The sequence below is a fragment of the Antechinus flavipes genome, chromosome 5, assembly GCF_016432865.1.
Source record: "Antechinus flavipes isolate AdamAnt ecotype Samford, QLD, Australia chromosome 5, AdamAnt_v2, whole genome shotgun sequence".
NCBI classification, from domain to species: Eukaryota; Metazoa; Chordata; class Mammalia; order Dasyuromorphia; family Dasyuridae; genus Antechinus; species Antechinus flavipes.
The window spans coordinates 129,113,070-129,127,375 of record NC_067402.1 but is presented as its reverse complement, the minus strand read 5'-3'; the positions used below and the strand labels follow the sequence as shown (position 1 = coordinate 129,127,375).

Here is a 14,306-nt window from a genome sequence, read left to right as displayed (position 1 = left end):
TCTCTCAATTTAAATTTTAGAAGCAATTTTTTTTATAAATTAAGAGCTTGCATTTTAGCCAAAAAATTTATAAAATCTTTCCCCCACCAAAATTTAAAACATAAAGAAAACCTAACTTGTAAACTTCAGAAATATATGTAATTTTGCTTTACAGTTCTACTATTTAGTAGTTAGTGGTTAACTATGATTTCTAGTATACATAGTCAGTACTTTACAAAATAACCTATGTCCTCAGCAGATTCTCACCCCTATGTTAATGTATAATATTATTATGTAATATTAATATCAATGTATATAACTAATCTAATTATAATAGTTAATTGTGAAAAAACAAACATATGGTTTGTCCTTTGCGTCCAGAAGGAGGAGAAGAAAAAAATTGGAGAAAGATGGCAGGATCTGCCATGTAAATGGTATGTTTACCCTGATATCACAAAGCAATTGGAAATTAAATCATTTAGGAATAGATGCATTTGAATTATATCTGTACTGCTGTGCCAAGGGAAAAGTACCATGATTATAATCCAAAACCCTGGTTAAACTTTGTCAGAATTGTTCAGATCCTAGGTTATCTTAACAGGTGTGATTTTATAGAATAAACATTGTGCATAAATGTCCATTTCTGGTATTTACTAAACTTTAATGAAGGTGCAGAAATCCCCCTTGAGTTCAATCCTCATTAAAGTCAGCAAGAATTATTCCTATTGTCATGAAGATGCTGAAATTTTAGAGATTTCTGGAACTTTTTATAAATTTTCCTATAATCAAGCCATTGATTGATTTGCTGCCAACTTCTGAATAATTTAATTTGCTCCAGTACTTTCCTAGGAGTTATAGGTTGTGAATATAGACTAAAGTGTGTTCACTTACCTGTGATTAAAATGTCCAGTAATATAACTTAATGATTTCAAGCCCCTTATATAGTAGATTTATTCTCTGTCCTTCATAATGGAACATTTTCAGCATCATTTGTTGTTTAGGAAATCCTTTTGTACATAATCCCAGTATGTGATATACAAGATGGTACATAATGAAGGTTCAGAAGTTGCAGGAAGGTCTTATTAATTTCTCCTAAAGCCAAGCTCTTTTGAAATAAATGAAAAATTCACCATAGTCACATTCATAGAATGACATTTACTGCCTTTAGAGATAACTCTAAATCAGGGGTTCTTAGTCTTGGAACCATGAACTTAAAAAAAAATTAATAATTGCATTTCAATATCATTGGTTTTCTTCTTAATTCTATTTTATTTTATACACTTAAAAACATTTTAGAATTCTGAGAAGGGGTCCAATAAGTTTCATTTGAATATATAACACATGCAAAAAAATTCAAAATTTATTTTCTAAAGGGAAAAAAGGGACATAAAAACTTTAGCTATAACCCTAAAAGGAAAAGGGGGAAAGTTATAAACAAGTTTTGAGAATTGCAGTCTCTTGAACTTTTTAGGTATTTCTTACTCATTCCCTAAGTCTATGCTTTCTATAAAGTAAGAGTTCAATAAATACTTATTAAATTGAATAAAGAATCTATATTTAAGAAGCTATATTGATTTCAACAAGATAAATTTCTGAGAGATTTATCAACTTGCTTATTTTAAAAGCCAAATAATGGAAAATTTCTCTTTCCATTCAATTTAGAATTTGTGTCTTTGATGTTCTTGGCACCATATTAGTGCTAGGAATACAAAGATAAAACATAAATATCTCTTCTCTCAAGGAACTTAGGTTCTACTGAAAACATACTATATCTAGATAACTCTGTTAATATGTGTGCATGCATATATATATATATATACACACACATATATATATACACATACATACATATACAGTTTTGAGGGAGGAGGATGAAATATGAAAACTAGGCATCAGGAATGGTTGTATTTAGAAAGTGATATTTATTCTAAATCTTGAAGGAAGCTAGTGATTCCAAGAGGGAAAAGGGAGAAGGGAGAACATTCCAGATATGTATTACAGCTTATGCAAGGAACAAGGATGAGAGAGGAGCTATTATGTATAGGTAATGGTCACCAGGCCAGTCTGGCAGGAATATAGAGTGTGTAAGAGAATTATGTGGAATCTGTTTGGAAGACAAATTGTGAAGGACTTCATATACCAGAAAAGTTTATATTTGACCACATGAAAGGGAATGGCCTTTAAGGCCTGTACTTTAGGAATCCCAGTTTGGGAACTGTATGTAGAATGTGTTGTGGAAGGTGGAGATTAGAGTCAGGGAGAACAATCAGGAGACTTGCAGTGATCCAAGTGATCTGTAATAAAGACTTGAACTAGTAGGGTAGTAGCTATATGATTGGATAACAGAGACACATTTGAGAGATGTCGATAAGATGGAATGGATATTGTGAGTAAAGGACAATGAAGATTAAGAATAATCTAATGTTGAGAATCTTGGTGAATGGAAGAATAGTGTACCTTCAACAGAAATGAAGAAGCTAGAAAATGAGTTAATTTTGAAGTGAAATAATTTCTCTTTTGGACACAATATTGAAGTATTCCACAGGCAGTGGTGATAAAACAAAAGATCCATCACAAACAATAAATTAGAGATCAAGAGAGAGATGAGAACTAGATATTTAAATTTGAGAGTTATTTAAGAGAGTTGATAATTGAACCTATAGAAGCTGATAATAATAAGAAGATAACCAAGATCTCTTGGGAGTATACTAAAAGTTAAAGGTGGAACATAGATGTTGATCCATCAAAGGAGACTGAGAAGAAAGAGCTGTGTAGGTTGAAAAAGAACCAAGAGAGAGTCATGTTCCATAAAATCTAAACAAGAATTTGTAAACAACAGTTGTGGTCACTGTTAGTCAAATGCTGCAGAGAGATCACTTTATCTGCATCTCCCATATGTGTCTCTTGTTATCCAACCATTTGGTTACCAAACCACTAGTTCAGGACTTCATTATCTCTCATTTAGACCATTGCAAGTCTCCTACTTAGTCTCCCTGATTCTAATCTCCACCTTCTCCAATCCATTTTAAACACCGAGAAAAGACCATTGTATTTAGCATCTGAGAAATGACTTTGGAAAAAGCAGTTTCCATTGAATTGAGTGTGGAAGATAGTTAGAAATTTTTTCCCCCACTTTCAATAGTATTTTATTTTTCCAAATACATTTTTATTATAACTTTTTATTGATTGTACATATGCATGGGTAATTTTTTACAACATTATCCCTTGCACTCACTTCTGTTCCGATTTTTCCCTTCCCTCCCTCCACCCCCTCCCCTAGATGGCAGGCAGTCTTATATATGTTAAATATGTTATAGTATATCCTAGATACAATATATATGTGCAGAACCGAACAATTCTCTTGTTGCATAGGAAGAATTGGATTCAGAAGGTAAAAATAACCTGGGAAGAAAAACAAAAATGCAAAAAGTTTATACTCATAGAAATTATTATTTCAAGGGGCTAATAAATAAGGTAAGAATGTGGAGACTATTAAGCTTTATGTTTAGTGGGTGAGTACCAGGATAATTATTACTACTTCTTTTAAAATCTATTTATTTTAAACAAATACAAAATAGGAAAAGATAAGAAAACATTTTCATGAACTCAGAAGAACATGAGAGATTCAGAATATAAAGCAATAATATTTCCATTTAAAGAAAGCCTATATAATAAATAATGCACATTGTATTTAGTTGTCCGTCTTTGCTTTCTTGTAGGTTTTCCTTTGTTCTCTGCTATATACTTTTTACTTTATTCTTCTCCCCCCATTTTCTTTGTTTTTACTCCTCAGCCCAGAAGGCTATAATTAAGTGCAACTATCTGCATCTATATAAACACATATGCATACATATACATACATACATATACATACCTATAGATATCTATAATCATATACACACATTCACATGCATATATGTAATATTGCACTTTGCTTGTCCTCTGTTTCTCTGAAAGTGGATATAATCTTCTGTCATAAATCTAAGTCTTTCCATATTTTTCTAACTCCAGCAACTCATCATTTTCTACACCACAGCAGTATTACAGCCTCATATTGTCCAGTTATTTTAAATATTCTAAAACAATATTGATTAATGTGGCTGAATATAGTATAATTTCCCTATTTTTCTTTTGATTAAATCTATTTTAGGTTAAAATTTTTTTGAGATCATGATTACTACCCCAGCTTTTGTTTTTTTACATAATAAATTCTACTCCTGTTCTTTATTGTATGTTTGTGTGTATCTCTTATTTTCTATCTCTTTTGATTACTCTGCTTTACTTCTCTACTACCTTGCCCTCCTATGACTTAACCTATGCCACTTCCAAGGATCCCTCCCTTATTCTCACCCCATTACCATTTCTCCTTGCTCTCTTGTTTCTATTTGAATTTATAAGACTTAACTTCCCAAGTATATATGTTGCTCCTTCTTTATCACATTCCCATTAATCTACATTTTTGTCCCATTACTGTCAATCTATACACTGTTCTAAACTCCCCTTATTCTGTTCCCTTACTCTTTTATTTCTTTACAAATTTAGAAGACTTTATTCCCTTCTAAATGCATATGTTGTTTCTTTTTAAACCAGATTTGATGTGAGTAGGATTAGGATTTCCTCTAAAATTTTTTCTCTTATCATCTTCTTCATCCCTATTCCCCTTACCCTCATTTCTTTCTGAATTTAGAAGACTTTTGCATACATACATACATACATACACAATATATATTCATATATTACAATGTATATATACACAATATATATGTGTGTATATATATTACATATCTTTTCTATATTTTATATATCTTTTTTGAGTTCTTCTATGAATTCTCTTTGGGCAGACAAACCCTGTCTTTATTCCCAAAGTAACTTTCTACAATTGGGTTCTTTATCCTTTGCCTGTTCATTTTAATTTGACTTACAGCAGCTTGTCATTGTAACCACCTCTAGTCCTGGGGCATGGGGAATGGTGTCTCAGATCCTTTTCACTTCTCCCCTCTGGCCTGAAACTAAAACCAAGAATTATAATCCTCCTGTAAGTGCCCACAGCCAACATTGTCCCTGCCCTACTGCTTCTGCAGTCACAGGGCATGTACTTGTTCCTTCTCACCCAGGATCAACCTTTGGCAGCACAGCTGGGCTCAATGTCCCTTGGCAGTAGAGGTTCCCTCAATCTTCCTCTGTTCAGGCTTCCGATTCCCCACCTGTCTCAGAGATGAACATTCCTGTGGCTGGGCCTGAGACTACTTCCCAACCCAGCTAGCCCCAGGGCTCGCAGCTTGCTGTTTCTTGCTGGAGGTGTTTATACTTCACTGGCCAAACCTGAATCCTGCATTTTTTTTTTCAGATCTTCTCTGGTTGTCCTGTTCCAACTGTTATTTGCTTTTGTTTGCTCTTCACCTTGAGGAGCTAGTCTCTTGCTTGTGGTTGAGATCTAGAGAGCTTGCAATTTTCTGTCATCATCCCAAAATCTTCTTCTCATGCTTCTTTATTGGACAAAAACCCAGGTTATTACTGCAATTCTGTTTTTTTTTAAATTTTTGAATGCTGCTTTAGCCATCATGCCATGCAATTAATAGGTACTCATTTTTTTTCTCATCTTGTGAAATCTCCATTTTATTTGTTTTTCAGTTTAGAAAATGAGAATCATATCACTTGAACCCAATATAAGCTTTAATATTCAAACACTAAAATGGATCCATGATTTCTTCAGTTTGGGGATTCCTTCCAACAATATAAATTGCACCCCATCCACACCTTGTGTGGCACATCTTGTGCCTCTCTTGTCCCACACATTCTCTATTAGGAGAAGTAGTTTCCTCTATCCAGGAGTCTGTCCAACATGCCAAATAGTTTCTTCCTTTTCTCAGCATCACAAGTGTACCAGTGGAACACTCTGGCTGCTCACCTGCCACATGACTAGCCCATCTTCTTTCTTTATTACACAATTCCTTCACAGCATCTTCTATTCCTATTCTTCTATGGAGTTCCATGTTGCATCCCACCATCCACCATGAGCCTCTCAATTGCTCTCTATGCAGTGGGGTTCTATATTTTGCTGCTACCATATAGAAACATTAGTATTGAAAAGTAGGCCTTTGTTTTTATGAGACGCTTAGATCTCACTACAAGAGAAAAAGAGCTTTGTAATTTCCTGAAAACAACCCTGTTTCTTCTCCACCTTTTGAGGTCTAGCTCATTGTCTAGCGGAGACTTTAAAGGTTAAAATTTATCTATCAGAAGCCATATGAAGGTCCATTTTAAGGCTCAATTTATTTATTTAATTGCTATCATGAATGCATTGTTACTAAATGCCTATTGGTACAAGGTACTATTTTCAGTGCTATAGGGCATAGATAAAAACAAAACAAAACAAAACAAAAAACCCAAATCAAACCCCCCACAAAAAACCCTCTCTCAAAAATCCATATAAAAGTCATGCTCTCTTGCTTCTTAGAATTAAAAGCTTGGTCAGATAAGATGATTTAATTGAAATTAAATAATGCATACTATTCACAAAGTCTCAAGCTATGAATCACCCATGTTTTCAAAATTCATTTAGAACACAGAGCCAAAAAATAATTAATTATATGATAAGGAAATCTTGTAATAGCTAATGAGATCTTATTTTTAAAGGGCTGTTAGAGTATCAAGTAAAATTGTAATACAGAACTGTTTTTCTTTCTGAGGAGTTAAATTGATAGTACACTTGAAGAATATTAAATAAACTTGTAATTCTATTTATAAATTCAGGTGAAGAATTTGTTTGATTATATAACCCATAAAAATAATCAAGTGGCATTCTAGAATGATTAATTATTTTTATTTCTATCTTATTTTATTTTTCAGTTGGACTAGACCAATTTTGAGGAAAGGTTTCAGACATCGCTTGGAATTGTCAGACATATATCAAATTCCCTCCTCTAATTCTGCAGACTATCTCTCTGAAAAATTAGAAAGGTATGGTCATATGTATCCATTTTATGGTTTAAGAGTGCCACTTGTCCTACTATTTTTAAAAGCATAAAATTGATTAGGTGATTTTGTGGGAAATGTTCATTTGAATAATAATATCTCACTTCAATTGATACAAGTACTGTCTATTAGAAAGAATGAAACAAAATAAATTTTTATAGTTTCTAAAATTAAAAAAAATGCTATTGGGATCCTTAAAATTTATAAATACTCAAAAGAGCCATGACTTCCTACTTCTATGAAACTCATTTCATTAACAGATGAGACTAAAGATACCATTGAAATCCCTGAGGGATATCTGAGCTATCTGGTGATTCAGTAACAATACATGATAGAATTGTTGATTTTACAAGCTTTTTTTGATTCTGATTATATACTAGATCAGAGATGTGTATGTAATGGAAAATTCTTAACAAAATAGATAAAAATAAAATACATATGATGTTATTTTGTGGTTTTCTAAGTCAGTGGTTGCCTGCAGGGATGTTTCTATTTGAGTTTGACAATACTGATCTATTTTGACATCCCACCTCTGCTGCTATCAAAGCAGATCACAATCTTTCCAAACCTCATTTGATATAATTCATAACCTCTTTCCCCCATAAATCTTCCAAAGACCATCTACCTAATGCATTCATCCACTGCATGCCAGTATTCCTGACTTGGCTTCTGCTATTGGACTTTGATGACTGAAATAGAGTAAAGTTGTTGACTTTGTGCCTCATTTAAATCTAATTCACTTGCCAGTCAAGTCAGAACTCTATGATGTCACTGGTTCTCTTTGAAAGGAAGTGCAAACAACAACCTAATATACTATGGTCGCCATTGTATTTAGTATCTTAAATTTACTAGCATGCCATTTTAGTATGTATCTTTTGTCTGCTATTTTTAGTTCATGACCTAATTTCTTTTTATTCTTATTTTTGCTTGATCAGGAGGAAGGATGTTTGCAGAACTCTTTATAAACTTAACTTTACACCTGTTCAAGTCCCACCCCTACCTCAATCTGTTTATGCAGAGCAAGAGATGATTCTCAATGCAAGGATTAAATGAACTAGATGGTCACAGAATTCTCAAATTCTGTCCTGGATCCTCAGAGAAATCCTGGCCTTTTGACTTCCTCTTGCATTTCTCTGGTTTCCTCTGATTAATAATCTGAAGTTGCTCACAAGGTGTAAGAAATATGGGCCCAAGTTGGGCCCAGGGTTCACTCCAGACTCCAATTGTAGAGCCATTTCTTGGACTAGAGAACTCTGAGTTGCCCATAGACATTTTGCTTGACTTTGAATCTTCTTATGAGTTTTGTGTCTTTATTATGAACAGAGTGACATGAATAGGTATGCCAAATTACAAAATGCAGAATTGTCCTCTACTTTGTAATATTTACAGAATTTAATGCATGCTTGACTAGAGTGAGACAATTGTATATGTTGATATTCTTTAGAAATATATTATTACTTTAGAAAAAGATAGAGATGCAAGAAATTTTAAGCTTAATCAGGGACTATGAGAGTAATTGGAGAAGGAATTTAAAAAATCACGTCAGTATTTTTTGCAAAGAAAACTTCAAAAGGAGTCATGAAGAATTGGATACAATGGAAAAACTGTGGAAAAATAACAAGGACAACATTTTACAAGATAATACTATCCAATGAAATTTAAACTATGTAACAAAAAAAATAAACAAATGATTTAGTACAAATACCACACAAAATTTCTCATTTTCTTAATCACATACTTTCTATTCCTAACACTACATATAATAAAATAGACATGGCGAATCCCCTAAATTGATCTTGTTTACTATTTTAAGTCTTTCACTTTTAAAACTATATATATGGGATAGCTAGTTGGTGCAGTGAATAGAGCACCAGTCCTGAAGTCAGGAGGACCTGAGTTCAACTTTGGCCTCAGACACTTAACATTTCCTAGCTGTGGGACCCTGGGCAAGTCACTTAACCCTAATTGTCTCAGCAAAAAAAAAAAAAAAAAAAGAAAATTATATATATTTATATGTGTATATATAGATATATGTATCTATATATACATATACATAAAAATGCTAAACTAAGAGAGAGTCAACATAGAGAAAATTGGTTTTAGAAGTCAGGAAAAGTAATTTACCTCTAATACATACAAGCTGTAAGGCATTAGGTTAATTACTTAACCTCTTAGGGCCCTTAGGCAACTCTTTAAGACATAAACTGCATGCCTTTGAGACCCTAGAGTAATTAATTTATCTTTTTTTAAAAAGACCTTTTTAAAAAATTAGTATTTTTAAAAATATTGACTTCCAAGTCATCAAGCTCAAATCTTCGCTTTTTTTCCCCTGGGGCAATTGGGGTTAAGTGACTTGCCCAGGGTCACACAGCTAGTAAGTGTTAAGTGTCTGAGGGCAAATTTGAACTCAGGTCCTCCTAACTTCAGTGCTCTCATCCACTACACCAATTAGCTGCCCCCAAGCTCAAATCTTCCAAGAAGAAACCCCAGCTGAATAAAAAGATTTAAACATCATTGTTTTCATGAACAGAATGAGCCAACCCCTCCTTCATCTGTTAGGCCATAGAATATATGAAAACGGTGATCATTGAAGTGGGACAAAAGAGCTGGTTGATTGCCCTTAATTATGGTGAACTTACAGTATTGGGTTCCATGATATTCCAAATAGATAGTTAATAATGAAAGCTATTCTCATTCAGACCATAGAATAATAAACTTTCAAGTTGAGGGATTCTGCTGCTATGTGTGGGCTAGCAAAATAATATATTAGTAAATAGATGTTTTTAAGTGCTTTATGAAGTGATGTTGAAACATCTCTCTGTTCATTAGAGAGGAAGGGGACTTTGGGGGTGGAATGTGATATAGCTTGTCAGATGGGATCATATTTGCTGTGCATTTTTTATATGAGTGTGAATTTGTTTCTGATACAAGATAGGATTCAGTGAAAGAAGGAAAGAGAGTGGGGGAAAAGTCATCAATAAAGCTTAAAATAAAAACAAAATAAATAAAAACAAAATTATAGTTTGCAGAACAGTTGCTAATCTGTTGGTATGAGGAAGTTCCAATGAGGGAGAATATTTGGTAGATTTCATAATTTTAATCTGTTAACTGATGGAGTTTCCTACTTAGATGGAATTATAAATATAGACCAGAAAAGGAAAATTAATATATTAAAAAAAATCAGCCTTCTAACTTTTCAGCCCATTGTTTGAGTTTAAATTGTATGTGCTACTTAAATGGTGAAGATCAAGGGAAATTTTTTTTTGCTTAACCTGCATAATTTTGAAGGCCATACTTTAGAAAATCTTTTCCTTCCTTCCTTCCTTCCTTCCTTCTCTTTCCTTCTCTTTCCTTCTCTTTCCTTCTCTTTCCTTCTCTTTCCTTCTCTTTCCTTCTCTTTCCTTCTCTTTCCTTCTCTTTCCTTCTCTTTCCTTCTCTTTCCTTCTCTTTCCTTCTCTTTCCTTCTCTTTCCTTCTCTTTCCTTCTCTTTCCTTCTCTTTCCTTCTCTTTCCTTCTCTTTCCTTCTCTTTCCTTCTCTTTCCTTCTCTTTCCTTCTCTTTCCTTCTCTTTCCTTCTCTTTCCTTCTCTTTCCTTCTCTTTCCTTCTCTTTCCTTCTCTTTCCTTCTCTTTCCTTCTCTTTCCTTCTCTTTCCTTCTCTTTCCTTCTCTTTCCTTCTCTTTCCTTCTCTTTCCTTCTCTTTCCTTCTCTTTCCTTCTCTTTCCTTCTCTTTCCTTCTCTTTCCTTCTCTTTCCTTCTCTTTCCTTCTCTTTCCTTCTCTTTCCTTCTCTTTCCTTCTCTTTCCTTCTCTTTCCTTCTCTTTCCTTCTCTTTCCTTCTCTTTCCTTCTCTTTCCTTCTCTTTCCTTCTCTTTCCTTCTCTTTCCTTCTCTTTCCTTCTCTTTCCTTCTCTTTCCTTCTCTTTCCTTCTCTTTCCTTCTCTTTCCTTCTCTTTCCTTCTCTTTCCTTCTCTTTCCTTCTCTTTCCTTCTCTTTCCTTCTCTTTCCTTCTCTTTCCTTCTCTTTCCTTCTCTTTCCTTCTCTTTCCTTCTCTTTCCTTCTCTTTCCTTCTCTTTCCTTCTCTTTCCTTCTCTTTCCTTCTCTTTCCTTCTCTTTCCTTCTCTTTCCTTCTCTTTCCTTCTCTTTCCTTCTCTTTCCTTCTCTTTCCTTCTCTTTCCTTCTCTTTCCTTCTCTTTCCTTCTCTTTCCTTCTCTTTCCTTCTCTTTCCTTCTCTTTCCTTCTCTTTCCTTCTCTTTCCTTCTCTTTCCTTCTCTTTCCTTCTCTTTCCTTCTCTTTCCTTCTCTTTCCTTCTCTTTCCTTCTCTTTCCTTCTCTTTCCTTCTCTTTCCTTCTCTTTCCTTCTCTTTCCTTCTCTTTCCTTCTCTTTCCTTCTCTTTCCTTCTCTTTCCTTCTCTTTCCTTCTCTTTCCTTCTCTTTCCTTCTCTTTCCTTCTCTTTCCTTCTCTTTCCTTCTCTTTCCTTCTCTTTCCTTCTCTTTCCTTCTCTTTCCTTCTCTTTCCTTCTCTTTCCTTCTCTTTCCTTCTCTTTCCTTCTCTTTCCTTCTCTTTCCTTCTCTTTCCTTCTCTTTCCTTCTCTTTCCTTCTCTTTCCTTCTCTTTCCTTCTCTTTCCTTCTCTTTCCTTCTCTTTCCTTCTCTTTCCTTCTCTTTCCTTCTCTTTCCTTCTCTTTCCTTCTCTTTCCTTCTCTTTCCTTCTCTTTCCTTCTCTTTCCTTCTCTTTCCTTCTCTTTCCTTCTCTTTCCTTCTCTTTCCTTCTCTTTCCTTCTCTTTCCTTCTCTTTCCTTCTCTTTCCTTCTCTTTCCTTCTCTTTCCTTCTCTTTCCTTCTCTTTCCTTCTCTTTCCTTCTCTTTCCTTCTCTTTCCTTCTCTTTCCTTCTCTTTCCTTCTCTTTCCTTCTCTTTCCTTCTCTTTGACATTTAAATCTGCCAAATATGTGACTGAACTAGATTTGAACTTTTATTGATTTATTAAGTCGGTGAACATTGGGTCTTTGGGGTCTCTACAAACCTTTTTGTTTCTTAAGTCAATTTGACTAAATCTCCTCGGATATATTTGAGGGAATCAAACTATGTTAAGAGCACATAACAACTCAAACATTTGTACTTCCAACTGATGGTCTTGTTTTTATGTTTCAGGGAATGGGACAGAGAGCTGGCATCAAAGAAAAAACCCAAACTCATTAATGCCCTTCGACGATGTTTTTTCTGGAGATTTGTTTTTTATGGAATCATTTTATACTTAGGGGTAAGAATGCTGGAAATAACTTCATCATAGGTATATAAAATGCTCCTGATCTCTATAATTGTAGCAGCTAGCGTTTCTTAAAGTTTGCCAGACATTTTGCATGTGTTACGTTATGCTTTCATCATCCCTGTGAATGTGTGGGAAGATGTGTGCAGATGTGTGACCAAAGGCTGAAGGAGGTTAAATCACTTAGCTGAGGTCTCACAGCTAGTAAGTATATGGATGAGGCTGGATTTCAACTCAGGCCTATCTGACTCCAATGTTTTATCTAGCTTTATTTCAATGGGACTGATATGAGCTGGCATTTTATTTTGGGTTCTTTTCATTAATATGTGAGGAAAAACTGATAAGCTAGACCATTGTGGCCAGGAAGGAACTTCAAAGTTTTGGTATAGAAATGTAAAAATTAAAATTTTGTGGCTAGGTCACAATTTCCTCATCTGCAATATGGGTAGATTGGGCTACATGACCTTTTAGATAACTTCTAGCTCTAAATCTATATTGAAAGAGGGGGTCATTGGGGCAGCTAGGTGGTGCAGTGGATAGAGCACCAGCCCTGAAGTCAAGAGGAGCTGAGTTCAAATCTGGTCTCAGATACTTAACACTTCCTAGCTGTGTGACTCTCGGCAAGTCACTTAACTCCAATTGCCTCAAGGAAAAAAAAAAGAAAGAGGGGTCATGAAGACCAGTACTAGTACAAGATAGCACAGAGAGTTCTTGAAACTCAAAACTAAACATTTTATCCAGCTCTGAAGCACATTCCAAAGCAAGTATGCTTTCCATTCTAATTTGGATTGTAAATGGCAAATTAAATATAACAATTAATGCATTAATATGAATTCTTTCAAAAAATTACTCTTTCAGTACCAGTTCATTGTTTATTCTGTGCCTTAGATTAAATTTTGCCTTTGCTGTCCAGAGTTGGGATTGGCAGAAATAGCACTAGAAGAAAATTGTCATCTGACCTTGACTCTGTTATTGATCCTTGTATATGAATTTGGGCAAGTGATTTTAAGTCTTTTAGGCCTGTTTCCTTTTAGGCCTCCCTCTGAGGGGCCTAAATCTGTTTTCTGTGATATAAAAGCAAGATTTTTTTGAATTATGCATTGTGGAGTTGTAGGCAAGTGACCACCTTGTACTGCCTTCATAAGATTTATCATGTATTTCATCAGGATAAATGTGACTAGACTGAGATGCTAAACCCAGAGACAGTATTGAAAAGACAGCCTGGAGTGTTACTTAACTTGCTTTCCAATAGTACCTTTGATTCTATATGTTGTCAGAGCAACATTCTCTTAAACTCTCCAGCTCTAATCTGGAAAAGTTGGTGACAGAGACTGCAAACATATTTAGTCTTCATATTAGAGCTGCATAAAATATATTGTTTTGAGATTCAAGTATCCTATGTTAGTTTTTATGATCCATCTTTCAGAGATCATATAGTCCTGTCTATCCATATTGCAAATGAGGAAATTATGCTCTAGCAAGTTTGTGACCTACCCAAAGTTATATGGATAGTGATCAGCAGAAATAATATTTAATTCCAGGTACTCTGGCTCTAGAACAAGTGTGCTTTCTATTGCACCATTGTTACATGCATACAGATAATTATCTGAGAGGTAGCTAGCTGGTTATATAGTGGATAAAGTGCTGAACATGAAGTCCAGAAGATCCGAGTTCAAATCCTGTTTCAGACACATTGTTGTGTGACCCTGGATAAATGTTAATCTGTTTATCTCAGTTTTTTCAACTATAAAACTTAAGTTATGATTTCTAAAAGATAACTCCACTGTATGATTGAAAAAATAGCAGTTCCTATTTTTTTTCCTTTTTGGAGAGGATGTTGGGAATTTTAATTTTTGTTGAGTAATGGTGTGTACTATGAGCTGGCATAGGTGGCAAGGTGAAAGAAGACAAAGTCCACATTCCCTATTGATATTTAATTTAAAAAAAAATAGAAATAAGTTTATTTTGAGAACTTTGTACATTTCACAACATACTTTGTGATTCTCTGTGCTAAATGAAATTAGAGTATGGTGATCACAAAATCCAATTATTATATATGAATATTTAAAAATATCTTTATATTCTATTGTTTC

The 14,306-nt window shown here is 34.3% G+C and overlaps 1 protein-coding gene across 1 annotated transcript in view; it reads left to right on the top strand.

The window, feature by feature from the left end:
- The first annotated feature begins 642 nt into the window (after positions 1–642).
- CFTR (CF transmembrane conductance regulator) overlaps positions 643–14,306 on the top strand; it is a 165,791-nt gene continuing 152,127 nt past the window's right edge. Inside the window, exons 1-3 of the mRNA XM_051962411.1 lie at positions 643–684; positions 6,818–6,939; positions 12,099–12,207. Coding sequence (XP_051818371.1) covers positions 643–684; positions 6,818–6,939; positions 12,099–12,207 — 273 coding nt within the window. The remainder of the gene's footprint in view (positions 685–6,817; positions 6,940–12,098; positions 12,208–14,306) is intronic.